This window comes from Melanotaenia boesemani, chromosome 14, assembly GCF_017639745.1.
Source record: "Melanotaenia boesemani isolate fMelBoe1 chromosome 14, fMelBoe1.pri, whole genome shotgun sequence".
In the NCBI taxonomy this organism is placed as follows: Eukaryota; Metazoa; Chordata; class Actinopteri; order Atheriniformes; family Melanotaeniidae; genus Melanotaenia; species Melanotaenia boesemani.
Genome location: NC_055695.1, coordinates 34641274 through 34668943, shown reverse-complemented (window position 1 = coordinate 34668943; position 27670 = coordinate 34641274). Strand labels below are relative to the sequence as shown.

The following is a 27670-nucleotide window of genomic DNA, read 5'->3' as shown; positions in this document are numbered from 1 at the left end:
CTACAGAGATATCAGACTTAAGATCATTCTTCCATGCAGACAGATATGAGACGGAATTTTCTTTTGAACCTGCTAAAAATATATTATAAAAATCAGACAACTGACCCCTGCCATAGAAATGGCTAATTGTGTATTGCTCAATAATAGACAGTGAGGGTTCTGTAGTAGTTTTAATTTGTGAATTATGTAGGTCCTCATTTGCAGATATTTGAAAAAAGGTTTTCTTGGAAGATCATACTTTTCAACTATTTGTTGAAATAGCATCATGGTACCTGCGTCATATAAGTCCCCCACCCTGATCAACCCCTTGTCCATACAGTTCTTAAATCATTTCTCCCTGGTTTAAAACAATCATTCCCCCAAACAGGTGTGAAATTTGAGAATTTACTGGTCTGATTTAAAAAAGTGTGAGCCTCATGCCAGGTTAGTTTGTGTTTTTAAGGAAGGAGTTATGTGTGTGTTTCCTAAGTGCTTTTATTTGTGATGAATACATGTACAGGTACAGAGGAAGTCTTGTTGTTTATTCTCTATCTCCACTCAAGGACGAAGGACCCCTCTGAGAAAGGACTGGTTTAACAGGTTTTATTCTAAACTGAGAAACAGACGGAAGCAGGAGTCTTCTGATCATGAAGTTCAGCAGTAGTCCAACAGCTTGGTGAGTCGGGACCGGGATGGGGAAGTGGAAAAGTTCAGCTTGCTTGAATGAGGTCCAACGGAGACTGGTAGTTGAACTGGAGCTTATAAGTCCTGGATCCGGGATTACCTGCAGGTGTGCGTGATTAGTATTCCGGAGAGAGAGAGCGGCGGTGATTGACCGGAGCAGGTGTGGCAGAGTCTGGTGCAACGGTGACACCAAGCTGGAATCTAGTGGTAAAGTAAAACATAGCTGTCATAAGTTGGGTTTCAGGTTGGGTATTTTAAGTCCCCCTCTTGATTGTAGGGTAGATAGAGCAGAGAAAGACATAGTCTGGGGTGTTCCAAATGAAGCAGGCAAAACGTTTATTTAATGTGGAGAACAGGGAGGCTGGCCAAGGGAGCGGAACTGATTGAAACAGATAAAGGAACTTTGGCTAAATCAACATTATGATAATATTAATAATAATTAATAATAATAATAATAAAATTAATAAATCATTGAAACAGGCAATGGGCTCCATCTTTCTAGCAATTCTTCTACTTCCTTCATCAGAGGGTCATAATTTCAGGTGATTGACGTACCAGGGCTTCGATGGCGAGGAGGAATAGCAGAGGTGAGATCGGCCAACACTGGTGTGTGGATCTACTCAATTTGAAGGGCTTTAAAACATGATTATTTGTTATTATTCTGCCATGGGCTCAGAATATAATAGCTTGATCCACTTTATCTTTTCCCAAAACCAAATCTTTTTAGTACCTTAAACAGGTATCGCCATTTAACTCTGTCAAAAGCCTTTTCAGCATCTAATGACTGAATTGCATGTCCTTTGGCATGTTTTTTTTAGCAAATAATGTGTTTGACAGTCTGCATTTTGGTCATTATGAATCAGACGTGGGATTATTCTTTCAATTCGTTTCAGCCATTGCTTTACATAGAATTTTGGTGTCACATGACATCAAAGACATAGGACGGTATGATGCTATGTCAGAGGGAGATTTGCCCGGTATTAATAGGAGAGAGATGACTGCAGATCATAAAGATCGGGTACTATTCCTTTTTCATATGACTCATTAAACACTTTGAGAAGATAAAGTAACAATTTTCCTGCTAATTTTTTATATAGTTCTATGGGAAGGCCATCTGGGCCATGGGCTTTCCCACTACTCATACCTTTTAAAGCTTCTAATCGTTCCTCAATACAAAACCTTTTTTCAAGATTGGTCTTCTCCTCAGTTAAGGTTGGAAATTTCAGATGGTCCATAGAAAGTCATTTTGCTTTCCCAAGTAATCAGAGCATTCAGATTTATACAAATCTTCATAATACTTTGAAAAAGAATAATTTATTTCTAATGGGACAGTAATGCCCTTTCCCATTTCTAACTGAATAAAATTAATAGCTCTGTCAGTTTGTACCTTTTTAATTCTCCAAGCCAACAATTTGCCAGCCTTCTCTCCCTGGTTGTAGTAGGACTGCTTTACCCACATCAGAATAGAAGCCATTTTATTTGTAGTTAGTTCATTATACCGCACACAACTTCATGTACTGAGAGATTGCATGTCTGCATGAGAGAACCCATGGGAGATGACGCATGGTCTCCCTCTAGTACAGTTAGGCGTGTACTAGAAAGGGCACTATTTCAACAATCGACAAACTAAGGATTTGCCGAATAACAGTGATAAACCATCACGTGTGGTGACCCGGTCAACACCTACCCGAGGCCCTGTGCTGCTGCCAAGGTCGGGTGAGGTTTCCAGTGAACTTTTGCTGTCAGTGTTGCTTCTGGACCTTATTGTACCTCTCATGATGATTACAAGATCCTAGCTTGACTGTCATCTTATGAACTGCTGCTAGCATATTAGCCTTACGGAATTGTAAGGTTAGTTCGCTACATCCACAGAAGTTCTCACCGTGGATTTGTTTACTCCATGAGTAGCAGCTCCATTCCATTGTTCTAGTCGGCATCTCGCCCTGCCGCTAAGTGGAGACGTCATCAAAACACTGTCAGCACTATTTCTGATGATGCTACGCTGGAGTGTCGATGAGGGGGGAGCATCACTCATATCAACCCAGTAACATTGTCTGAAGATTTAAAAAAAACCTCTCCACCATTTTCAGGTCCACTAATGACTGTGTTGAATACTGTAACAGTGCACTTGGGGTATTTTGGGCAAACATACCCCCTTGAAAACTAGAACAGTTTACTTCACATGGTCTGCTCCCTGGTACACAGAGGAACTGCAGAGGCTGAAAACAGCTAGTTGTGTTCTTGAGCTGTGTTTTAAAACATCAGCCCTGACCGTCCATGGAGTTGCTCACTGTGAACACAAAAAATGCGAGCGGGAGCCTGTCTGTACTCCAGGGTTCTGGCTGTTTGAGGAGCCCCTGCTTGGAAACAAATTGTTTTCTTCTCCGATCCTCACATCTGTCACTCTGCGGTCCCGGATGAAGGAGGCAGGCTGTGTCAAACTGGGCCACCTCCTGAAGTTCTCGGTTTCTAGTCTGGCCGGTCTGCTGCGGATAGACTCGGACAGACTGCTTAGCAGGCTGGTACAAGAAGTCTGTGCTTCTTTACCAGAACCACTGAGAGCGTTAGCTGAGAACCGCACTCTGTCTGACCAGTGGGATGATGAGTACGAGTATATTTTCCCGTCTCTGGTAGTTTCTCCTGCCATAGAGCAGTGGCAGGAGAACCAAGACCTTTTACTGACTTTTCAGACACCAGGGCTGGGTGAGTTTGAAGGGCTGGGAAAGAGGGCCTTCTACCTTATTAGCATGAAGGTTTCAAACCTACGCTCTCTGGCGGCTGTCAGGGGGTCGAGGTGGACTGAGTTCTTTGGCTCTGGGGCGTCCCCTAAAGCCTGCTGGCAGTCCCTGTACAAACACCCCATTGATAAACGGTCTGGTGACCTTCAGTGGAGGGTTTGCACGGGGCCATAGCCACCAACAGCTACCTGGCACACCTTGATCCGAACACAGGGCCTGGGTGTCCCTTTTGTTTCCAATTAGAAACGGTTCACCATCTTTTTGTTCAGTGTTCACGGCTGATGGGTTTGTTTGAGCTTTTGAGGGGTTTGGTTCAAAGGTTTGGAGAACAGTTCTCTTTCACTTATTTTGTTTTTGGTCCTCGGTACTCGGCATGCAAAAAATCTGTTGACTTACTGTTAAATTTCATTTTCGGTGAGGCTAAGTTAGCCATTTGGAAGACCAGAAGGAACAGGATCAAAGGTCAAGAGGTTCTCCTGGTTTTCACCAGGTTACTGACAGCTCGGCTCAGGCTGGAATTTCATTTCTTTAAACTCACAAACAGGTTGGAGGAATTTGTGGAATTCTGGGGTCTGCAGAATGTTCGGGTTTCAGTTATGGAAAATGGTTTGGTTTTCAATTTTTGATCTTTTCCCCCTCTTTTTTTGTTGTTTTGTTGTTGTTTGTTTTGGGTTTTTTTTATTGCCGTATATGTGATTCTCACTCTCTCTCTTTCTCTCTTTCTCTCTCTCTCTTTCTCTCGCTCTCTCTCACTCTCTCTCTTTCTCTCTTTCTCTCTCTCTCTTTCTCTCGCTCTCTCTCACTCTCTCTCTTTCGCTCTCTCTTTCTCTCTCTCTCTCTCACTCTCTCTCTCTTTCTCTCTCTCTCTCTCTCTCTCTCTCTCTCTCACTCTCTCTCTCTCTCTCTCTCTCTCTCTCTGTCTCTCTGTCTCTGAAAGAAGAATGGGTCAACACCTGGCCTGGACATGATCCACACCTCCTGGTTAAAGACGCTAACTTCACTCCATGAGCGCCTAGTGGCACAAATGAACCAACTGCTGAGGGTTGGGACCCACCCTGAATGGCTGACCAAGGGACGGAAAGTCCTGATACTGAAAGATCTCTAGAAATGAACAGACCCATTCAACTATCGGCTGATAACCTGTCTCTCCATAGCATGGAAGCTTCTGTCAGACATAATAGCAGCTAAGATAAGTGGTCACATGGATCAATACATGATAGAGACACAGAAAGGCATTGATAAAGGTAGACTGCAAAACCAGACAGACCAACTTGTGCATGGCCTGGACTGATTACCAGAAAGCCTCTGACACAATGGATCCTGGAATGCCTGAAGCTGTACAAGATCAACAATAGAAAGAGCCTTCATTGCAAACTCATTGAGGCTGTGGCAGACCACACTTGAGGCCAACTTTGAGCCAGTTACACAAGTCTTCATCAAATGTGGAATGTATCAAGGAGATGCCCTGTCCCCGCTGCTGTTCTGCATAGGCCTAAACTCTCTCAGTCTGGCTATGGCTACCAACTCAGGAATGGGGCCACCATCAGTCACCTCCTCTACATGGATGACATCATGCTGTACACTAAGAGTAAGTGAGACATTGACTCACTGATCCACACCACCAGAATCTACAGCAGGGACATCGAAATGTCATTCAGACTGGAGAAATGTGGCCGGATGGTAACAAAGAAAGGGAAGGTAGTCCATACAGAGGGCACTGCACTCCCAGAGGGCAGAATAACAGATGTTAGGGAGAACTACAAGTAGCTTGGCAAACCACAAGCAAATGAAAACCATGAAGAAGCCACAAAGAAAGCTGCCACAGCCAACTATCTGCAACAAGTGAGGCAAGTCCTGAGAAGTCAGCTCAATGGCAAGAACAAGATCCGGGCAAGTAACAGCTTTGCTCTGCCAGTGATCAAATACTCTGCTGGGATAATAAGCTGGCCAAAGGAGGAAGTTCAGACCACAGATATTAAAACACAGAAGCTGTTCACCATGCATGGAGGGTTCCACCCCAAATCCAGAGTCCAGAGGCTATACACTAAGCACAAAGAGGGAGGCCGAGGACTAGTAAGCATCAGGCCCACTATCCAAGATGAAACATCCAAGCTCCATGAATACATCAGGAAGATGGCCCCAAGGGATGAAGCACTGAGTCTCAGGCAATGGAACCTGAAGGAGAATGAACTGGAGGAACCATCATGGAGGACGAAGCCCCTGCATGGGATGTACCACCGACAGATAGCTTAAGTGGTGGATATGAACAAGTCCTACCAATGGCTTGAGAGGGCTGGACTGAAGGACAGCACAGAAGCACGATTCATGGCAGCACAGGAGCAAGCCTTGAGTACCAGGGCAATGGAGGCCCAGATCTACCACACCAGGCAGGACCCCAGGTCTACCACACCAGGTAGGACCCCAGGTGTAGGCTGTGCAAAGAGGTCCCTGAAACAATCCAGCACCTCACAGCAGGGTGTAAGATACTGACAGGCAAAAAATACATGAAACACCATAACCAAATAGCCGGCATAGTGTACAGAAACATCTGTGCAGAATATGGACTGGAGACTCCTAGATCACAATGGGAAACACCTTCCAATGTGGTGGAGAATGAGAGGGCTAACAAAATGGTAGTGACCAACCAACTGGACATTGTGATCATGGATAAGTAGCAAAGGAAAGCTGTAGTGATGGATGTAGCCATCCCCAACCATGGAAATATCAGGAAAAAGGAACATGAGAACCTGGAGAAATACCAAGGACTCAAGAAAGAGCTGTAGAAAGCCTGGAAGGTGAAGGCAACAGTAGTACCAGAGGTCATCGGAGCACTTGGGGCCGTGTCCCCCACACTGGAGAAGTGGCTCCACCAGATACCTGGAGAACCATCAGATATCTTCATCCAGAAGAGAGCAGTCCTAAGAACAGCCAAGATACTGGAGGACCCTCAAGCTCCCAGGACTCTGGTAGAGGACCTGGGCTGGAGAGGAACACCCAGCCTATAATTTGGAATAATATTTGCTTAATAAATCAAGAATGGTAATAAAATGGGTAAAACTGCACAACTGTATGGGGCACAACGGCCACTAACATTGTTAAACCACATTGTGTTGTTGGTAAAACTAGAACTTCTTCCCAAACACATTTTATAATGACCTTAATTTGGTTTATATTTATTTAAACAACTATTTAGAACAAAAACAACTTGAACTGACTGAAACCCTATTAAACTTTATGTTAGCACTTTGCATTTATAGTTAAACAAACATTTAATTAAATCAAATATTCCTGTACAGTGCCTAAAAGGGTGAAGCTTACCAAATACAATTAAGAGTAATAAAGATAATTCAATACGACTTGACCTGGAGTGCATTCACTGTTACTGTCACAGACAGATACAAACAGAGAGATGTAGACAGACAGGGAGACAGACAAATGGACAAATAAGAAGAACAGATACAGTGAGAGAGAGAGAGACGGACAGAGATGCAGACAGAAAGAGAGAGAGAGAGAGAGAGACAGACAGACAGGGAGACAGACAGATAGAAAGATAAAGACAGACAGATACAATCAGAGAAAGTGAGACGGACAGACAAACAGAGATGCAGACAGAAAGACAGAGAGAGAGACAGACATACAGAGTCTGGATCCAGAAATGTTATAAAGGATTTTTTACTATGGACAGAGCTATTACTGCTATTACAGCTTCTAACTCACTTCTAACTTCAACTTCAGTGGTAAAAAATGACAATATAGAATAGAATAGAATAGAATAGAAATACTTTATTAATCCCTTTGGATAGTCCTCAGGGAAATTTGGGTACCAGCAGCAATACAACACCAACAGTAAAGCAGGATAAGCACAAGATATAATATATACAGGTATAAAGTAAAATAGAGGCAATAAGGTGTGAGAAAAGTATAAATAGAATGCAATAAATAATAAGATAAGTTAAATAAAACAATATAAACAAGCATTGCACACAGTAGAAGTGGTACAGATTCCCAGTTCACTGTCGCACGTATAAGTTATTGCAACTGTTTGTATGGGTTATTGTGCATGTGTTGTATCAGGCGGACTGCACACCTCCCTCTCCCCCCTCCTTCTCCCCTCCTTCCTAATGCAGAGTTGTACAGTTTGATGGCTCAGGGGACAAAGGAGTCTCTGAGCCGGTTGGTCCTACTCTTGAGGAGGAGCAGCCTGTTACTGGTCAGGCTTCTCTGTCCACTGATGACATTGTGCAGAGGGTGACTGGCATCATTCACAATAGCAAGGAGTCTTTTTAGTGTTCTCCTCTCTGCCACTGTCACCAGGGAGTCCAGCTTCATGCCAACCACAGAGCCCGCCCGCCTGATGAGTTTTTCCAGCCTGTTAGCACACCTTTTTGTCATGTAACCCCCCCAGCAGACAACAGCATAAAAAAGTGTACTAACCACCACAGACTGATAGAACATCCACAGGAGCTTCCTGCCGATGTTAAAAGATCTCAGTCTTCGCAGGAAGTACAGACCACTTTGGCCCTTCTTGTACAGGTGATCTGTACAGCATGTTCAGTCCAGCTTGTTATCCAGCCACAACCCGAGGTACCTGTAGTTGTCTACAATCTCCAGCTTGTCGTCCCTGATGGCCACTGGACGTGGTTGTGGGCTGACTTCCTGAAGTCAATAACCAGCTCCTTGGTCTTTGAGGTGTTAAGCTGGAGATGGTTCATCTGACTCCAGGTGACAAAGTCTCTGACCAGATTCCTGTACTCGTCCTCTCCATCATCCCTGATACACCCCACGATGGCTGTGTCATCTGCAAACTTCTGGATGTGACACAGCTCTGAGTTGTAACAGAAGTCTGAGGTGTAGAGTGTGAAGAGGAGGGGGGCCAGCACCGTCCCCTGGGGTGCTCCTGTGCTGCTAATAACAGTGTCAGATGTGGTTTCCGTTAGCCTGACATACTGCGGTCTCTCTGTGAGGTAGTTACCAATCCAGGATGCCAAGCAGGGGTCCACCTGCATCTCCCTCAGTTTGTCCAGAAGCATCAGGGGCTGGATTGTGTTGAAGGCACTTGAAAAATCCAAGAAGAGGATCCTCACTGTGCCCCTCCCCTTATCCAGATGTACTTGGACACGGTGTAGGAGGTAGAGAATAGCATCCTCCACACCCACACCTGCGCGATAGGCAAGCTGTAGGGGGTCCTGGGCCTGTTGCACTTGGGGCTTGAGGAGATTGAGGATGAGCCACTCCATCGTCTTCATCAGCTGGGGTGTAAGTGCCACCGGTCTGTAATCATTCAGCTCACCAGGGTGGTTTTTCATTGGAACTGGAACAATACAGGATGTTTTCCACAGGGTAGGCACTTTCCCCAGCTGTAGACTGTGGTTGAAGACATGCTGGAGTGGTTCCCCCAGTTCAGCAGCACAGGTCCTAAGCAGACGAGGAGGCACTCTGTCAGGGCCTGCTGCTTTCCATGGGTGGAGCTTCCTCAATTCTCCCCTCACCTGTTCTGCTGTTATGTGTGGAGGGTGTTGAGATGGGGGGAGGGGTAAAGGTTGGCAGGGGGGCTGCACAGGGGATGAAGTCAGGGAGGTTGTGTACTGCAGTGGGGGAGGGAGGACCGTGGGCTGGTCAAAGCGGTTAAAGAAGATGTTCAGCCTGTTTGCTTCTTCCACTGTCCCCCCCGCTGTTATGGCCTTTGATCTGAAGCCTGTGATGGTGTTGACACCATCCCAGACCTCCTTCATATGGCTCTCACTCGGTTTATCCTCCACCTTCCTTCTGTAGGTGTCCTTTGCCACCTTCAGGCATTGTTTCACCTCCCGCTGTGCTAATTGCATTGCCTCCCTGTCATGGTTCATGAAAGCCACCTTCTTCCTGTTGAGGGCAGCTTTGACATCTTGTGTTATCCAAGGTTTGTTATTTGGATAACAATGGACAGTCTTATTGGGGGAGACTATGTCCAGCGAGAAGTTGATGTAGTCCGTCAGACAGTGAGTCTGCTCCTCTATGTCCTCACCATGTTGTCTCAGCAGTACATCCCAATCAGTGATGTCAAAGCAGTCTTTCATAGCATCCTCTGCCTCAGGTGACCACTTCCTGATCGAGCGTGTGGTTTTAGACATCCTTTTGACCAGGGGGGTGTACTGTGGCTGTAGGTGAACCAGGTTGTGGTCAGACTTTCCAAGTGGGGGAGGGGGGTGGCTCTGTAGGCATCCTTCACATTGGAGTACAGCAGGTCTATTGTTCTGTTGTTCCTTGTGGGACAGTCTACAGCCTGGTAGAAGGAGGCCAAGGTAGAGTCCAGGGAAGCATGATTAAAATCCCCAGATATGACCATAAACGCCTCGGGGTGCTTTGTCTGCAGCCTTGCTGTTACTGTGTGTATCTTCTCACAGGCAGCTGATGCATCCGCGCTGGGCGGGATGTAAACACAGAGCACGATCACGTGACTAAGCTCCCTCGGCAAGTAATATGGCCGCAGACTAACGGCTAACAGTTCCAAGTCATGGCAACACAGTTCCTTTTTCACTGAGACATGTCCTGGGCAACACCAACGTTTGTTCACATATATGATGAGCCCCCCACCTCTGCTCTTACCGCAGGCGATCATGTCTCTGTCAGCTCTCACAGCAGTGAAACCCGGTAGATCCACGCTAGCATCCGGTATCGCATCAGTGAGCCATGTCTCTGTGAAGATGTATAAGCTGCACTTGCGATAATTCCGTTGATTGTTCAGTGCCAACAGCTCGTCCATCTTGTTAGGTAGTGAGTTGACGTTCCCCATTAGTACAGAGGGGATCACTGGCTTAAAACGTCATCGAGAAGCCTTTAGCTTAGATCCTGACTTGCAGCCTCTGTACTTCCTCCTCAGGTCTGTCGGTACGTTGTGCTGCATTCCGACATTAGTCTTCAATGCAAAAAGTTCATCTCTTGAATAAACAAGATAAACAATAAACAAAATATTCAATAGGATATATATATATAAAATAAGGAATAAAACGATAAGAAAGAAAGAAAGAAACACTCGGGTGCGTAAGAGACACTGGTAAGGCAGCCGTCTCCTAGCGCTGTTAAAAAAATCATAACATCAGGTGATATTTCACCTTTTTCATCTGAAGGACATACCTTTGTTTTACCTGTTACAACAAATACTGACCAGATAAATGAATTTCCTCACTTTTTATGAAAAAGTTGTTATTGATAGAAGTGAGTGATGCTCACCTCTAATCCTCCTCTCTTACCCATCCTCCTCCATTCATCTCCTCCCCCTCTCTTCTCCTCTCCTCCCCTCCTCCTTTTCTCTCCTCCTCCTCCAGATTACGCTCTCCGCCACCCCAGTCAGCTGATGAAGTCCAGCCATTTCTTTTTCTTCCAGCTGCCATGTTTTCCAGAGCTCATGCTCTCCATCAATGATTTTAAGGTGGGTTTAATAACTTTCAGAGAGACAGACAAACAGAGAGACAGACAAACAGAGAGACAGACAGACAGAGAGACAGACAAACAGAGAGACGGACAGACAGAGAGACAGACAAACAGAGAGACAGACAGACAGAGACAGACAAACAGAGAGACATACAGACGCAGAGACAGACAGACGTAGCTCTTGCGCGCTGTGACTCTAGAACCTTCTGCACACACTTAATGTTGGCCTGGTGGATCCGCACGTTATGTCGGTTCTTGCCTATCTTGCTACACATGCATTCCATCGTCATTGTCGTATTTCCATCGCCATGTATCGTCATCCTTTGTCCCCCCCCTCGGGAATCCCTGGGGGTATTGTTCCCGTAGGTCGATCTGTAGCTTGTTATGGGTTTCTTCCTCTCAGAAGATGCAGCTTGGGATGCTACCCCTCACTGCCCCAGTGCCCAGCTGCATCTTCTGAACTCCAGCTGCCAGCAATCTGTACTTGGTCATCAACTAGACTGTTCCTGGAAGTCACTGGTGACAGTAACAGTTCTTAAATACAACCTATAGTGCCCCTGAACACATCAATAGTCAATATTTACGACCATTAATCTTCACATGTGTGTGAAAAGCAGATGGCTCCTGAGTTGTGACTGTGGATTGTGATGTGGAAAGGAACATAGCCAATCAGAGAGCGAGCTGACTGGGGAGCATAAAGGATAAAGTCCGTCTCCAGTCTGTAATTTTTTCAGTTCTGGATTTTTCTTTTAATAATGGTCGCAAGACCACCATCATTCCCTTGTCTTGTATGTCCTCTTCCATGCTGGTGTTGTGTTTTCCAGTTGTTGCCATGGTTCTTCGTTTTGTTTTTCCAGTTGTTGCCATGGTTCTTCATTTTGTTTTCCCAGTTGTTGCCATGGTTCTTCGTTTTGTTTTCCCAGTTGTTGCCATGGTTCTTCGTTTTGTTTTCCCAGTTGTTGCCATGGTTCTTCATTTTGTTTTCCCAGTTGTTGCCATGGTTCTTCGTTTTATTTTTCCAGTTGTTGCCAGGGTTCTTCGTTTTGTTTTCCCAGTTGTTGCCATGGTTCTTCGTTTTATTTTTCCAGTTGTTGCCATGGTTCTTTGTTTTCTTTTTCCAGTTGTTGCCATGGTTCTTCGTTTTGTTTTCCCAGTTGTTGCCATGGTTCTTTGTTTTATTTTTCCAGTTGTTGCCATGGTTCTTCGTTTTGTTTTCCCAGTTGTTGCCATGGTTCTTCGTTTTGTTTTCCCAGTTGTTGCCATGGTTCTTCGTTTTGTTTTCCCAGTTGTTGCCATGGTTCTTCATTTTGTTTTCCCAGTTGTTGCCATGGTTCTTCGTTTTATTTTTCCAGTTGTTGCCAGGGTTCTTCGTTTTGTTTTCCCAGTTGTTGCCATGGTTCTTCGTTTTATTTTTCCAGTTGTTGCCATGGTTCTTTGTTTTCTTTTTCCAGTTGTTGCCATGGTTCTTCGTTTTGTTTTCCCAGTTGTTGCCATGGTTCTTTGTTTTATTTTTCCAGTTGCTGCCATGTTTCTTCGTTTTGTTTTTCCAGTTGTTGCCATGGTTCTTCGTTTTGTTTTTCCAGTTGTTGCCATGGTTCTTCGTTTTGTTCAATCACATTTGAACATGCGAGGTTTCTGGCTCAAAGGACTAGATTCTAGATCGGTTGCGGGACAAATGTGCGTTGACATTTGTGTGTGTGTGTTGCGTTGTTCTGTGCTGAGATTATTGAAGTCACAACACACAGCACCATTAAAACTCAAATGTATGATTTTTTTTATCTTCATGTCTGGGGTCTCTAAGAGATAAAACATCTCTTCAGATTTAGAAAATCCTTGTGTGTGTACCAACCTTTAGAGATAAGATGAGAAGCTAGGTCATCCAAGAAGAGATCAGAGTAGGACTGCTCCTTCACATCCAGAGGAACCAGATGAGGAGGATCGGACATCTGGTTAGGATGCCTCCTGGTCACCTCCCTGGTGTTCCAGGCATGTCCCGCCAGGAGGAGACCCAGGACCCTCTGGAAGGACCGTTTTTCTCAGCTGTGCTGGGAATGCCTCAGGATCCCCCAGATAGGCTGCAAGAAAATGGATGAAAGGATGGATCAAAACTATTTATTTCTGTATTTAAAAAGCGATTTGTCTAGGTTTTATTTTTAAATTTCAGTTAATAATAAAGCATTCACCTGGTATTCAGGCTAATTAACTGTATGAATGTTGAGTTATGATTGCAGGATTAGAAACAGCATGGAAATAGCTGAGATAGCGGTTTGCTAGAACTGCAGCTGAAGGGCATCTGAGCTGATTTTGCCATTTTTTTCAACTCATTACAGTGATGTGGACATCCTCAAAATGATCTCTATATAAGACTGTCCCAGTCACACAAACTCACCCATGTTTTGATTTCTATTGTAGGCACTAAAGGCTTTATTCACCAGTCGCAGCACAGGCATCGGGAGGAAGGGCCGCTGGCTCACTGCAGAGGACCTTGAAGCCTACTTATATGCACTCTCCCAGCCAGGAGCTCTAACAGGAGCTCTCAATTACTACAGGAATGTTTTCAGGTGAGATCGTCAGTCAAACCATGTTGAAGATTATCATGAACAGATTTAGAAATAACAGTTGGTGAAGAATCATATTTGGGAGTAAGTTGTGATGTTGCATAAAAAATACTATATGATAGTGGGTGGGGTTTGAAATAAATTAGAAAAAAATTGAATAAAAAGTACTTGCATTTCCCCTATTGTTTTCTGGGTTAGTACAAAGCAGTAAATGTATAAGCACCACCTAAATAAATCTGTAATTTAATAATGTGTTTGAATATTTATTTAACAGATATAAGAACAAAGAAATTACATTTTACTGACCAATTTAATAGTGTAGAGAAAATAACAAATCTACCAGCTACAACCAGCTAAACATTATAAACTGTTGGGATGGAGAAAAAACACGTCTATAAAATATGGGACAGCATTCTGGGAGATTCGCCAACCAGCAGCTTAAGAAGTGACAGGTGAGGGTGGCAGGATTAGATATAAATGCAGCATCCATCAAAAGTTTAGTCAGTCCAACAAAGATGTGTCATCATTAAGTCCCACACCCAACATAACAGACTCCTGTGACCTGTTCTGTGGACAGATGGACAGACAGACAGCATACACATGTCCTCTGGACAGATAGAAACAAAGACAATGGACACGTCTTTTGTGGGGAAATGCACAGAAATACAAGAGACACGTCCTGTGGAGAGTTGAATAGAATGATAGTACACACTCCAAAAAGACATATTTGGGCTTAATCTCTGCTATTTGTGGCTCTTCTGTATGAGGGGCCGTTTGAGACATTATTCAGAATTACCCTCTCACAGACACATGTGAAATTTAAGTCATTCACACATTATACTGAAACCTCTCATATATTATACTGAAATCATTCATACACTATGGTGAAACTTCTCATATATCATACTGAAATCGCTCTCACATAATATACTGAAATGCTCTCACATACTATACTGAAATAAAACACTATACTAAAATCATTCACACACTATAGTGAAATTTCTAAAATCACATTTCACTAATATGTATGAAAGGAATTCTACTAGTGTGTGTGAGAGCAAATTTCACTTGAAAAGGAAGTCATTTCAGTTGAAATGGAAGTCACGTAGTAGAAAAAAACAGGAGCGCATTTTCAAAACAAACTGAAGAAGAAGAAGTTGGAGAACATCGTGACAGATGTTTTGTGAAGACCTATGCTGTATTAATATTTGTTCATTCGCCTGGAAGTAGTCTCAGTGAAGCAGCTGGCATCTTCAATACTATTCTGGCCTCAGCCATGACTATCAAGGGTTAACGCGACATCAGCCGGACAACCGACAGTAGTAAGTCTGAATGGGGACATGCTAACTAGCCACCTAGCAAAACTCGGCCATTGGGATATACAGTGCTGTAAAACGAAGACCTAACAGCATATCATATCCTGGAGAATACTCCAAACGCAGATGAAGAGGATGTTGTCCAGTGCTGTCCAGGTCTTCCTTTGACATCACTGCATATCTTAAGGGCCGAGTTATGCTAGGTGGATAGTTAGCGTGTCCTCAATCAGACTTCCTACTGTCAGTTATCCGGTTGCTGTCATGTTAGATCTAACCCTTCTAATAGTATCTGCTGAGGCCAGTATAGTATTGGAAAAGCCAGCTGCTTCACTTAGTCATCATAAACTCATGACCACATCAATATAATTAAACAATCCCACTGCCATTGAACAGAATCTACACCCGCTATGCTTTCTGCAAACAAGATGACAAGTTGAAAATGTCCGTGTCCTGGCCACAAATTTTAATATAATGTTATACATACAACAACACAGTTACTATCTCTGTTACATAAGCAGGGTGCTTCAACACTGACTTAAACACTGACGAATAACAGTAACATAAGGTTGAGAACTTCCTTTATCAAACACTGAGTCAAGGATGAGACAGGGAGCTGCATTTCAGTATAGTATGTGAGAACATTTCAGTATATTATGTGAGAGCATTTCAGTATAGTATGTGAGAGCATTTCAGTATATTATGTGAGAGCATTTCAGTATATTATGTGAGAACATTTCAGTATAGTATGTGAGAACATTTCAGTATATTATGTGAGAACATTTCAGTATAGTATGTGAGAGCATTTCAGTATATTATGTGAGAACATTTCAGTATATTATGTGAGAGCATTTCAGTATAGTATGTGAGAACATTTCAGTATATTATGTGAGGAACATTTCAGTATATTATGTGAGAGCATTTCAGTATATTATGTGAGAGCATTTCAGTATATTATGTGAGAACATTTCAGTATAGTATGTGAGAACATTTCAGTATATTATGTGAGAACATTTCAGTATAGTATGTGAGAGCATTTCAGTATATTATGTGAGAGCATTTCAGTATATTATGTGAGAGCATTTCAGTATATTATGTGAGAACATTTCAGTATAGTATGTGAGAGCATTTCAGTATAGTATGTGAGAGCATTTCAGTATATTATGTGAGAGCATTTCAGTATAGTATGTGAGAAGCATTTCAGTATATTATGTGAGAGCATTTCAGTATATTATGTGAGAGCATTTCAGTATAGTATGTGAGAGCATTTCAGTATATTATGTGAGAGCATTTCAGTATATTATGTGAGAACATTTCAGTATATTATGTGAGAGCATTTCAGTATATTATGTGAGAGCATTACATTTCAGTATATTATGTGAGAACATTTCAGTATATTATGTGAGAACATTTCAGTATATTATGTGAGAGCATTTCAGTATATTATGTGAGAGCATTTCAGTATATTATGTGAGAGCATTTCAGTATATTATGTGAGAGCATTTCAGTATATTATGTGAGAGCATTTCAGTATATTATGTGAGAGCATTTCAGTATATTATGTGAGAGCATTTCAGTATATTATGTGAGAGCATTTCAGTATATTATGTGAGAGCATTTCAGTATATTATGTGAGAGCATTTCAGTATATTATGTGAGAACATTTCAGTATATTATGTGAGAGCATTTCAGTATATTATGTGAGAGCATTTCAGTATAGTATGTGAGAGCATTTCAGTATATTATGTGAGAGCATTTCAGTATATTATGTGAGAGCATTTCAGTATATTATGTGAGAGCATTTCAGTATAGTATGTGAGAGCATTTCAGTATATTATGTGAGAGCATTTCAGTATATTATGTGAGAGCATTTCAGTATATTATGTGAGAGCATTTCAGTATATTATGTGAGAACCATTTCAGTATATTATGTGAGAGCATTTCAGTATATTATGTGAGAGCATTTCAGTATATTATGTGAGAGCATTTCAGTATATTATGTGAGAGCATTTCAGTATAGTATGTGAGAGCATTTCAGTATATTATGTGAGAAGCATTTCAGTATATTATGTGAGAACATTTCAGTATATTATGTGAGAGCATTTCAGTATATTATGTGAGAACATTTCAGTATATTATGTGAGAACATTTCAGTATAGTATGTGAGAGCATTTCAGTATATTATGTGAGAACATTTCAGTATATTATGTGAGAGCATTTCAGTATATTATGTGAGAGCATTTCAGTATAGTATGTGAGAGCATTTCAGTATAGTATGTGAGAGCATTTCAGTATATTATGTGAGAGCATTTCAGTATATTATGTGAGAGCATTTCAGTATATTATGTGAGAACATTTCAGTATATTATGTGAGAGCATTTCAGTATATTATGTGAGAACATTTCAGTATAGTATGTGAGAGCATTTCAGTATATTATGTGAGAGCATTTCAGTATATTATGTGAGAGCATTTCAGTATAGTATGTGAGAGCATTTCAGTATAGTATGTGAGAGCATTTCAGTATATTATGTGAGAGCATTTCAGTATAGTATGTGAGAGGAAATTTCAGTACAGTGTATAAGAGGTTTTATTATAATGCGTGAATGACTTAAATTTCACATTTGTCTGTGAGAGGGTACTTCTGAATAATGTCTCAAAAGGCCCCTGCTGGCTCAGCTCTGGCAAGTGTCTTGTGGAATACATATATCTTTACTAGATGTGGTGCAGATGTCATTTGCTGGCCTTGCAAAGCCGAGGCACTGTTTTAAGGAGCTTTTTTGGACATTGATGATTTGCTTTCTATGGTTATCTAAAGCATTATAGTGTTTTCTTGTCACTGCATTTTCTTGCGACTTGTGAGGATGCTGGATTTCAGAATATACTGTGTGTGGAAATTTGAAGGAAAACATAACTGAAAAAAAATCCAAAATGAAAGAATTGACAAAATTGCAACAGGAATACTATAATTTAATCATTTGCCATGAATATTGTTGTTTCATGGAATTATAGATTTAACAAATTGGTCAATATTATATGTATGTGTACCTTATTAACCCTTTAGGACAGTTCTATTCTACTTGCAGCCCACGGGCCAGAGCCTACCAGCTTACTTGGACTGTCCCACTACCCATCTACTCATTAACAGTAAATAAATAATTTAAAGATAGGGTAGGACATGTTTTTCAGCAGCATTTTTTTTTTTTACTATATTGTTTAAAATCGCCTTCACATCCCCATTGCAGCCAAATAATTTAATACTTTAACACAAAAGTAAGGGGAAAAAAAAGCTGGTGAAAGAAGACTTTTGCCATATTTTCCCCTCGATTTCCAGTTGTGTATAGTCGGCACTAGTTGTGGGCTGACGGCATGACAAGCTGGCGCTGAAATCTGTTAGTGTGTGTGATGGCCGTCTTCCAGAGCCCAGTCTACTGTCTGCTCGGCTTCCTGGCCATCCTCCAAAGCCCAGTCTCCTGTGCGCGGCTTCCTGGCCATCCTCCAAAGCCCAGTCTCCTGTGCGCGGCTTCCTGGCCATCCTCCAAAGCCCAGTCTCCTGTGCGCGGCTTCCTGGCCATCCTCCAAAGCACAGTCTCCTGTGCGCGGCTTCCTGGCCATCCTCCAAAGCACAGTCTCCTGTGCGCGGCTTCCTGGCCATCCTCCAAAGCCCAGTCTCCTGTGCGCGGCTTCCTGGCCATCCTTCAGAACTCTGTCAACTGGACAGTTTGTTTTAAACTGTCAGTGATCAGCTGATCGGCTTTTCTGCCCCAGCATCATCTCTCTTGTTGGTTTATCATCAGTGGCATGCACAGATAGACACTAGTTGGTTCTATCTTTGTATGCCACTGATGCCCTTTGCCCTTCGGACCGAACATTTGCCCTTTTCAGAGTTATTATTGTTTTTAATAGATAGTTCAAAGATAGTTTAATAAAGTAAGATTAAAAGAATATGTTGGAGTGAGATAAATTAAGTTTTGTTGTAGAAAATCTGTCAGAGTGAGCACTCTGTCCAGGTGTCGCCCCCTGCAGGTTGTAGCAGAGAAGTGCAGAGATGTTGCAGAGAATTCATCGTGTTGCTGGACTATTTCATTAGTTTGACCTTGGATTCCACGTGTCTGTAAATATTAGGTTTATATTATATATGTGTCTTACAGATAATTGTGTTTACAAGTAAACTTAAATGAAGTCACGTTAGATTTATGATACGTTTACATTCATCCGATGTAGGAATACATGATGCTGACAAGTTTTATTTTCTGTACTGTCAGTTTTATGATATATCAAGACTTTCAATAAAAACCACATATGTTAGCTGGTTGTCTGATTTAGCAATGAAGCTAAATGGGGCAGTATGTTTAGTATTGTGTATGTAACTTTTAATACTATTACTGCTACAGGAGGACCTTTATTAGAGATGCACCTGAAAGAGCTGACAGGGCTAAAGAAGGACGTAGCTTCACTGTATGACTGCAGAGCAGAAAGTAAATAAACCAGGTGGCATGACCTATGCCCCTCATTTGATTAATATAGACAGTCACACCATTGCAGGTTTACATGAAGCTGCATAATTAACACTCACAGTCATTTATTTGCTAAATGTCAAATAGAAAAAGTAGCCGTTGTCCTGCTGTGATGTCATCAAGTCTTATTCGTACTGTCTCTTTTCATTTACCAGTTGCAGCATGACTAGAGAGAAAAGATTTAGGAGAGAAAGAAAGGGGAGTACAGCAGGCAGCTGGTTGGGCCTTTCTACACTACATTAAAATACAATAATGTATTACAAAACCTATATAAAACTCACCTAAACACACAATACAAATCTATAATTCATTCACACACACACATACAGTACTATTTACAAGTGGTTACAGTTTTGGTTTGTTTTTAGTCAAAATATAAGCCTAGCGTTGAAGGTTTTAAACGCAGATATTGTCTTGAGTTCAGTTGGTAATTATTCCACAGCTTTGCCCTTTTATAAGAAAAGGCAGACTGAACAAACGAAGTTCTGCAGTGTGGGAGCTTCCAGTTCTGGTTGGTGGAAGTTTTCAAGTTCTGGTTGGTGGAAGCTCTGGTGACTCCATTGCTATTCTGTGTCTGAACAAATGAACTAAGTGGTTCTGCTGCTAAATTATTGATACATTTAAATATTAGTTTGAGAAAGCACAAGTCACTAAAACTTTTTGTCCATAAGTTTTATTGCTTGATTGAACAATGACCCAATGCACTTTGTGGCTGAGGGAGGGGTCTGGCCCCATGCTGTCATGCAATATGATATATGTGAGAATATCATTGCATGCACGTATAGGAGGGTGGCCTCGTCTGGGATATAGTGCCTGATTAGTTTAAAATTATTTAAATAGGTTTTTATTGTTTTTGAGATTTTCTTAATGTGTTTATCAAATTTCAGTTGGGGGTCAAGGACCAACCTAAGATACGTAAATTCTGTTACAGAGTTTATGTTTTGCACAAGTATTTGGAAACTATGTTCCACATTTTGTTTTCTAATAGAAAAACACATTGCTACTGTCTTGGTTAGATTCAGTACCAGCTGGTTTTGAATAAGCCACCCACCCACCTCAGCCTTACAGGAGGACAGAATGTTTGCTGCCGGCTCTGAGGACTTGGCAGGTGCAAAAAGACCCGTATCGTCCACGTAAAGCTGGCCACTGGCATCAGGGCAGATTAAGGGTAAGTCATTCCTGGGCCACTTTAACGCATTGTTTTCTATCCTGAAGAGACAATGCAAACCAGCCCACTGCCTCAGGAGAGATGTTGAAGGAAAACATTTCAGATAAAAAGGCTGCGACTGACCAATTTGAAAGCCTTTTTGAGATCTAAAAATACTGCTCCAACCACCTGACCGCTATCCAGGGATTTTTTCACGTTCTCCGCAAAACAGCAGTTTGCTATTTCACTCGAATAACTGAATCTAAAACCAAACTGCTGTGCGTGGAGGAGCTGATAGGCTTCCAAGTGATCAACTAATTGTACAGCTACAGCTTTCTCAATCACTTTGGATAGTACAAGCAGAATTGATATGGGTCAGTAACTGCACACTGAGTCCGGACTTCCTGCTTTAAGTATTGGTACTACTGCTATTTTCCAGCCAGCCATAGTGGCACTGTCATTAATATTTTTGCCATCTAAAATAAGTTCCTGAATTCCTTTGTTTTTAAGTGTTGCCCCTTGCATTGCCTATCAGTTGAGTGTAATAAGATACTTTTGCTTTTCAGAATTCTTGAACCACTTTATTTCTTAAACGTTTTTAAGTTAAGAGATCAGTACCAAGTTTTGATCTTAATAATTTCTTCAGTGCCATATCTCACATTTTCATTAGTTTTTTAATTTCATTGTTTAGCCATGGAAGAGTATTTTTATTTTGTTTGCATTTTATTCCCTTTGTGAATTTTTTCATTGTCTTTGTGATGGCTGCAGTAAAAAATGATAACATTGATCCACAGTCTTAATTCCCTTTCAAATTGCAAAGTTTTGGATTTAGGAAAATCAGTTTTATGTTGTTAGTGTTATCAGATTTACCAAAGTATTGTAATCTCTTTTTAGTAAGTTTTCTAACTGTCAGGGTCATGTTGTGGTCTGAGAGTCCTGCTATTAAATTATAAGTCCTTGTAATGCATTCAGGTCTATTAGTTAAAGCCATGTCTATCAGGGTTTTTGTCTGCCTAGTAATCCTAGTAGGTCCGTTAATCATTTGTTAGTAGTTAAATTTATTCATCATTATTTTCAATTTGTGTTGGCAAACTTTATCAGATCAATTGTTATTGAAATCACCATACTATATAGTCTCACTGTAAACCTCAAGCTGTTTCACTGCCTGACTCAGTTCATCATAAAAGGACACATTATGAGAAGGTGGGGTGATACAGGACAATATTAAAGTTCATTGAAGGTGACAAAGTTATATTCAAAACTAGGCATTCAAGAGATGTGTGCATCTCAACCAATTCACATTTCAAATTTTTTTTGATGTAGATTAGCACTCCTCCCCCTTTCCCAGAATTTCTGTCCTTTCTGAAGCACTGGTATTCAGAAATGTCTGTCATGTTTGTTGGTATATTATTATGTAGCAGGATTCCATTAAGCAAAGATCCAATCCAAGTTGGCGTGTAGGAGAAGTGCAGAGATCTGATCTCTTTTGGAGATCAGACTGCAGATGTTTAATTGTCCTCCTAGTATTTCTAGTATTGAGACGATTGTGTCGTCTGGTGGGAAAGAAAAAGAAAAGCTGAGTGTCATCTGCATAGCAGTGGTAAGAGAAGCCATGAGAGTTAATGATGCACCGAGTGAGGAGGTGTACAGTGAAAAGAGAAGAGGGCCAAGCACCGAGCCCTGAGGCACCCCTGTTGTCAGCCCATGTGATCTGGACACACCCCCTCGCCAAGATACTTTGAAGGATCTTCCTGTGAGGTAGGACGTAAACCACGAGAGGACAGATCCTGAGATGCCAAGCTCAGAGAGTGTGGAGAACAGTATATGATGGTTGACCGTGTCAAAGGCAGCAGACAGGTCCAGCAGTATAAGGACTGAGGATTGACCAGCGGATCTGGCAACCCGTAGGGAATCAGTAACTGACAGGAGAGCAGTTTCAGTAGAGTGACCTTGCCTATAGCCAGACTGAAATGGATCAAACAGGTTGTTGTCTTGGAGGAACTGTGAGACCTGACTGAAGACGGCACGCTCTAGTAGTTTAGACATGAATGGAAGCAGTGGGACCTGCCGGTAGTTTCCAATCTGGGCTGGGTTGAGTGTGGGTTTCTTCAGCAGCGGGTAACCCAAGCTTGCTTGAAGGCAGAGGGAAAGACACCGGATTTAAGAGAGGAGGTGATAATATGGGTTACTGCAGGTTTGATTGTAGGTAAAATGCTCTGCAAGATGTCAGAGGGAACAGGATCAAGAGGACAGGTTGTGGGTTTTGAGCTGACTAGAAGTTTAGAGACTTGGTCCTCATTTAGAGAGCAGAAGGAGCAGAGTGAGGCACCAGTAGCTGGTTTGGTAAGGCTGAGTTGGTCAGGCTCAGTGAATTGGTTACTGATGGTAGCGACCTTTTCAGTGAAGTAGGAAGCAAACATTTCTGCAGTCAGCACAGTGGGAGGCTGAGCAGGTGGTGGAGATAGAAGAGAGTTAAACGCCATGAACATGTCGTGTGTTGGGAGCATTGTGGATCTTGTTCGGATAAAAGGCTATCTTGGCCGCCTTTAGGCTGGATGTGAAAGTTTCAGGTTTTTGCTGGGACCATAATTTAAAATCTCTGTTTGTCCTGTAAATGCTGCAGAATTGACAATAAAGCTGACTTTGACTTTGACTCCATGCAAAGACACACAAGAACAGAAATGTTTAACGTGGATTTATAATGTCTACATTTGGTGAAAGTTTGTTCCATTTGTTTGCAGCATAACAGCTAAATGCTGCTTCTCCATGTTTAGTCTGGACTCTGGTCTGGACTCTGGTCTGGACTCTAGTCTGGACTAGTTGACCAGAGTCTTTGGATCTAAGAGCTCTGCTAGGTTTATATTCTCTGAACATATCACAGATGGATTCTGGGATGTAAACGATCAGAAGGGTTTTAAAATCTATTCTGTGACTGACTGGAAGCCAGTGTAAAGATTTTAAAACTGGTGTGATGTGTTCAGATCTCTTAGTCCTGGTTAAAACTCCTGCAGCAGCGTTTTGGATGAGCTGCAGATGTTTACTGGTCTTACTGGGAAGTCCTGTTAAAGACCAGGGTGCTCATTTATAAAGCTTGCTTACGCACAAAAAGCGGCGTAAGTGACTTTCTACGGAAAGTTTCTGATTTATAAAAACTAACGTGGCGGGAAAATGTGCGTACCGGTACGTAAACTCTGAAACTTGCTTACGAACATTTTGGAGACGGGAAACTGGCGGTGCTGCTGGTGAGGTGATGAACTTCACCTTCATTCATGCATGCCATCATGCCATCATATCCGACACTAGTGCCATAGAATCATAAACACAGAAGCCTGAAATATAGATGCGTTCCTGAAATCATACCTGTAGCCGACTTATAGGCACCCCATAGGAATTTAATGTTGTCAGTGCAGTATGGTCTTACTTGTTTTGATCGTAAAGCAAATGCACTCATTTGTTCACAGAAGCCTAATTGTGACAAGGTGTGTAGTAATGAGTGTAATTACTGAGTAAACATAAATAGGTGAATTACGACCGTGCGTAATGCAGAACTTCACAATGGATGCGCTGGCACTCCTTGAAGATTACGCAAACGGCAGGATCAGGATGGAGAGAGTTTTTAGAGACCATCAAGATTTCCTGGCCAACGATGATGACTGGCTGATATGCCGATTTAGATTTCCTAGAGCAGTGCTCTTAAATCTATGTGCTGAGTTGGGCCCAGTGTTGGAGCGATCAACCCGCCGGAACCATGCCATACCCGCACATATGCAGGTGCTGACAACTCTCGGGATTCTGGCAACCGGCTCTTTCCAGCGGGAATTAGCCGACAGGTAATTTTAATTTAATCTAAGCTGACATGTTCCAGCCCAACACTCAGTGGGTTTCAATAAGTTGTTACATTCCATTTTAGGTCTGGAATATCTCAGCCATCGCTGAGTAATGTAATGCCTGCCGTTTTGGATGGCATTATAAAAATGAGCAGTCGATACATAAAGTTTCCATACACTGTAGGGGAACAGGCCAACATTAAAAGGCAATTTGCAGCATCAACCGGTTTCCCAAATGTAATCGGCGCGATTGACTGCACTCACGTTGCTATAAGGGCTCCAAGTCAGAATGAGTTTGTCTACGTTAACCGAAAAAATGTGCATTCAGTTAACGTGCAAGTCATTTCCGACTCAAACTTGCTTCTGACAAATTTAGTGGCACGGTGGCCTGGGTCAACCCATGATTCATTCATCCTGGCACACAGCAGTGTAGGGAATAGACTGCAGGCAGGTGCTTCGCGGGATGGGTGGCTTCTCGGTAAGTATCAACATACACTGTGGAAATCTCAACAAAGTCTCTGTTCTGAATTAATCTCCATAACCTGCAGGTGACAGTGGCTATCCCCTGAGACGCTGGCTCCTCACGCCTTTTGCGAACCCGCAAAGCGCAGAGGAGGCGCGCTTCAATTCCGTCCACGTTCGTGCGCGCTCTGTTGTGGAGCGAGCCATCGGCCTCCTTAAAAACCGGTGGCGGTGTCTTGATGCGTCGGGGGGGAGACTTCTCTACCAGCCCAATAAGGTGTGCAGGATCATCATGTCGTGTGGTGTCCTGCACAACGTGGCACTAAGGAATGGTGTTCCCCTCCCACCTGGCCTCCCTCCCATTCACCATGAGGATCCTGACGCACAGCCCCCTCCCCGGCATGAAGACCACCAACGGGGAGCCAGGCTACGTCAGCAAGTCATGCAGCGTTTGTGAAAGGAATACAGTAGGCAAATCTCATTTTTTAACAAGTTCTTTTAATGACGTGGAAATTTCAGACAGTACAGCACACATTCCGCTAATTACATGACGGATTTGATGTAATTCATCACGAATTTCCTTCACAGCGTCGATGGTGTCCCTTTGTGTTTGGAGGACCGCATCTGTCAGCACGCGGCCACCTCCAGCTGTGCCGTGCGCCCGGGGCGCACTCGTGGTGGGTCTGACCATCTCCTCTGTGGATGTACCGGGGATCTCCTCACCCACTGCCTCCATCTGTAGAGTGACTGGAGATAAATAAAAAATGTTATTCGCTGCTTTTTACATGGCTGTTAAATTAAATAAACAATAATTTACCGGTCTCTGCTGTGGCGTCCGCCTGGTCTGTGTCCCCCTCATTCTCTGGCACTATGCCGTAGATGCTTGCGGGCCCAAGAATGGAGGCTATTTTCAGCTCCAGCTGCGTGGGGTTTGGTGTGGCAGGACCCCCGCCTGTGGCACACATTCCCTGGCGGTGGCGTGCCATCCTCCTCTTTGCCTCCACCTTGAGATCCGACCACTTTTTTTTAATGTCTGGCACGGACCTCTCCGTCACCCCCACACTATTGACAGCTGCAACAACGTGTTGCCACTCTTCTGTTTTCCGTTTGTTGCTGATGCCACTACCGAGGCCACCAAATAATATGTTTTTGCGAGCCTCCACCTCACCAACAAGTACCTCCACCTCCGTCTCCGTAAAATTACGCTTCCTCGTCTTTTCGGTTGCCATGATTTAGGTTTAAATAGCAGAGATCAGCTGGTTCATTTATATGCAGAAATGTCCATGAGGTGCTTTGCATTGACCATTTATAGTAGAATGTGGGCGTGTAGGGGGCGGGCTAGCAGCAGAATTCACTTGCGCAAGCTTTCAGGCAGAGTGTGATTTATAAAGGGAAAATTGCTTGCACCTGTGCGCACGCACAGTTTTATAAATCAGAATATTTTGTTGCTTACGCAAACTCTGGATTCTTGGCGGACGTCCACTTTTAGTAGGAATCCTACGCAGAGTTTTATAAATGAGCACCCAGTACAGTAATCCAGCCTACTGGAGATGGATGCATGGAGCAGTTTCTTCTGGTCTTTCTGGGAGACTAAACTTTTAATTCTGTTGATGTTTCTGAGCTGGTAAAAAGCTTCTTAGTGAAGATTTGATGTGATGTGGTCTGACTCTATAATAACAATAAATTGTATTAATAGGTGCCTTTCTTGACACTCAAGGTCACTGTACAGATACAAACAAGGTACAAAAAAACTGTAAATAATGAAAGAAACAATAGAATGTTGTAAATAACAACAAAACAATTTAAATAGAATAAATCATAACAAACATTATGATTAGGACACTGTCCAGGCTCACCTGCTCATAGAGAGGAGGCAAACCTGATTAGGTGAGTTTTTAGCTGTGACTTAAAGTGTGGAAACTTATATGGCGAAGATTGGGGGGTAGTAAATTCCACAGCTGGGGGTCAGCATGCAGAAGGGAGTTGCAATAGTCAAGTCGAGAGGCGACTGGACTGTGAACCGGTGTGGCAGCAGTGTGAGGGAGGGACGTAGATGCTTGATGCTGCGGAGACGAAAGTAATTTGACTAGATTATATTATTGATATGGGAAGTGAAGGAGAGTGTGCTATTCAGGATGACACCCAAGCTCTTAACCTGAAGGGAAGGAGAGAAAGAAGAATTATCAATGGATATTGTTAAACTGCTAGATTTGGTTAAAGTGGACTTCGTACCAATAAGCAACATTTCTGTTTTGCCATTTAATTTGAGAAAATTGCATGTGAACCATGATTTTATTTCAGTGAGGCAGTCAGAGAGGAATGAAGGAGAGAGGGTGGCATCAGGTTTACCTGAAATGTAGAGCTTGGTGTCATCCGCAAAGCAATGGAAGTGGACATGATATTTCTGGAAAATAAATATATATATAGGTGGTAAACAGCAGGGGACCAAGGACAGAACCCTGGGATATGCCTGTGGTGACTGGGTGGGATGTGAAAGATTTTAACTGAATAAACTGAGTGCTCCTAGAGAGATGAGCAAGGGGCTATGAATAATGCCAACAGAAAGCAATCTGTCCAGGAGAATGGTGTGTGAGATGGTATCAAATGCTGCAGTCAGGTGAAGCAGAATGAGAATGGAATCAGACTAGAATCATCAGCAGCCATCAGGAGATCGTTAGTGAGTTTTATTAAAGCAGTTTCAGTCAAGAGAAGAAAGATAAAAGTGTGTCACAGAGAGAAGTGGAATACATATGTGGAGGAAGAGAATCAGGAGGCTTTGTCATGTGTTTCAACATAGAAAACAGCGCTTTAGGATCACCTTGCTGGGATTAGTATATGGATTTGACTTGCATGATACTGTCCTTGTAATGAGTGACAGGATTGAAGTACATTTACACAAAGGCCAGTTTTTCTGTATAAATGTTTAAACTGGCGCTCTTTAGCTTTAAGAAATCTGTTTGAGCGAACCAAGGTGAAGGGCGGGAGGAAGTAACAGATCTATTAGGAATGCCAGAGTCTCCAGGTGTTGACCGATGCT

The 27670-nt window shown here is 42.6% G+C and overlaps 3 protein-coding genes across 3 annotated transcripts in view; 2 read left to right on the top strand and 1 right to left on the bottom strand.

Annotated features, from left to right (window-relative positions):
• Window positions 1-27670, top strand: part of ephx4 (epoxide hydrolase 4) — a 101686-nt gene that overhangs the window by 55420 nt on the left and 18596 nt on the right. The window contains exons 5-6 of the mRNA XM_042005731.1: window positions 10706-10809; window positions 13224-13372. Coding sequence (XP_041861665.1) covers window positions 10706-10809; window positions 13224-13372 — 253 coding nt within the window. The remainder of the gene's footprint in view (window positions 1-10705; window positions 10810-13223; window positions 13373-27670) is intronic.
• On the bottom strand, window positions 23605-26166 carry LOC121652760 (nuclear apoptosis-inducing factor 1). The gene is made up of 3 exons (XM_042005734.1): window positions 25451-26166; window positions 25100-25380; window positions 23605-23688 (listed from the first exon to the last, which is right to left on the bottom strand). Exons 1-2 carry the CDS (start codon window positions 25860-25862, stop codon window positions 25112-25114), a joined length of 681 nt encoding a protein of 226 aa, XP_041861668.1. The 5' UTR covers window positions 25863-26166; the 3' UTR covers window positions 23605-23688; window positions 25100-25111.
• LOC121652759 (putative nuclease HARBI1) lies at window positions 23682-25455 on the top strand. Its single transcript, XM_042005732.1, has 3 exons — window positions 23682-24649; window positions 24720-25100; window positions 25222-25455. Exons 1-2 carry the CDS (start codon window positions 24289-24291, stop codon window positions 25088-25090), a joined length of 732 nt encoding a protein of 243 aa, XP_041861666.1. The 5' UTR covers window positions 23682-24288; the 3' UTR covers window positions 25091-25100; window positions 25222-25455.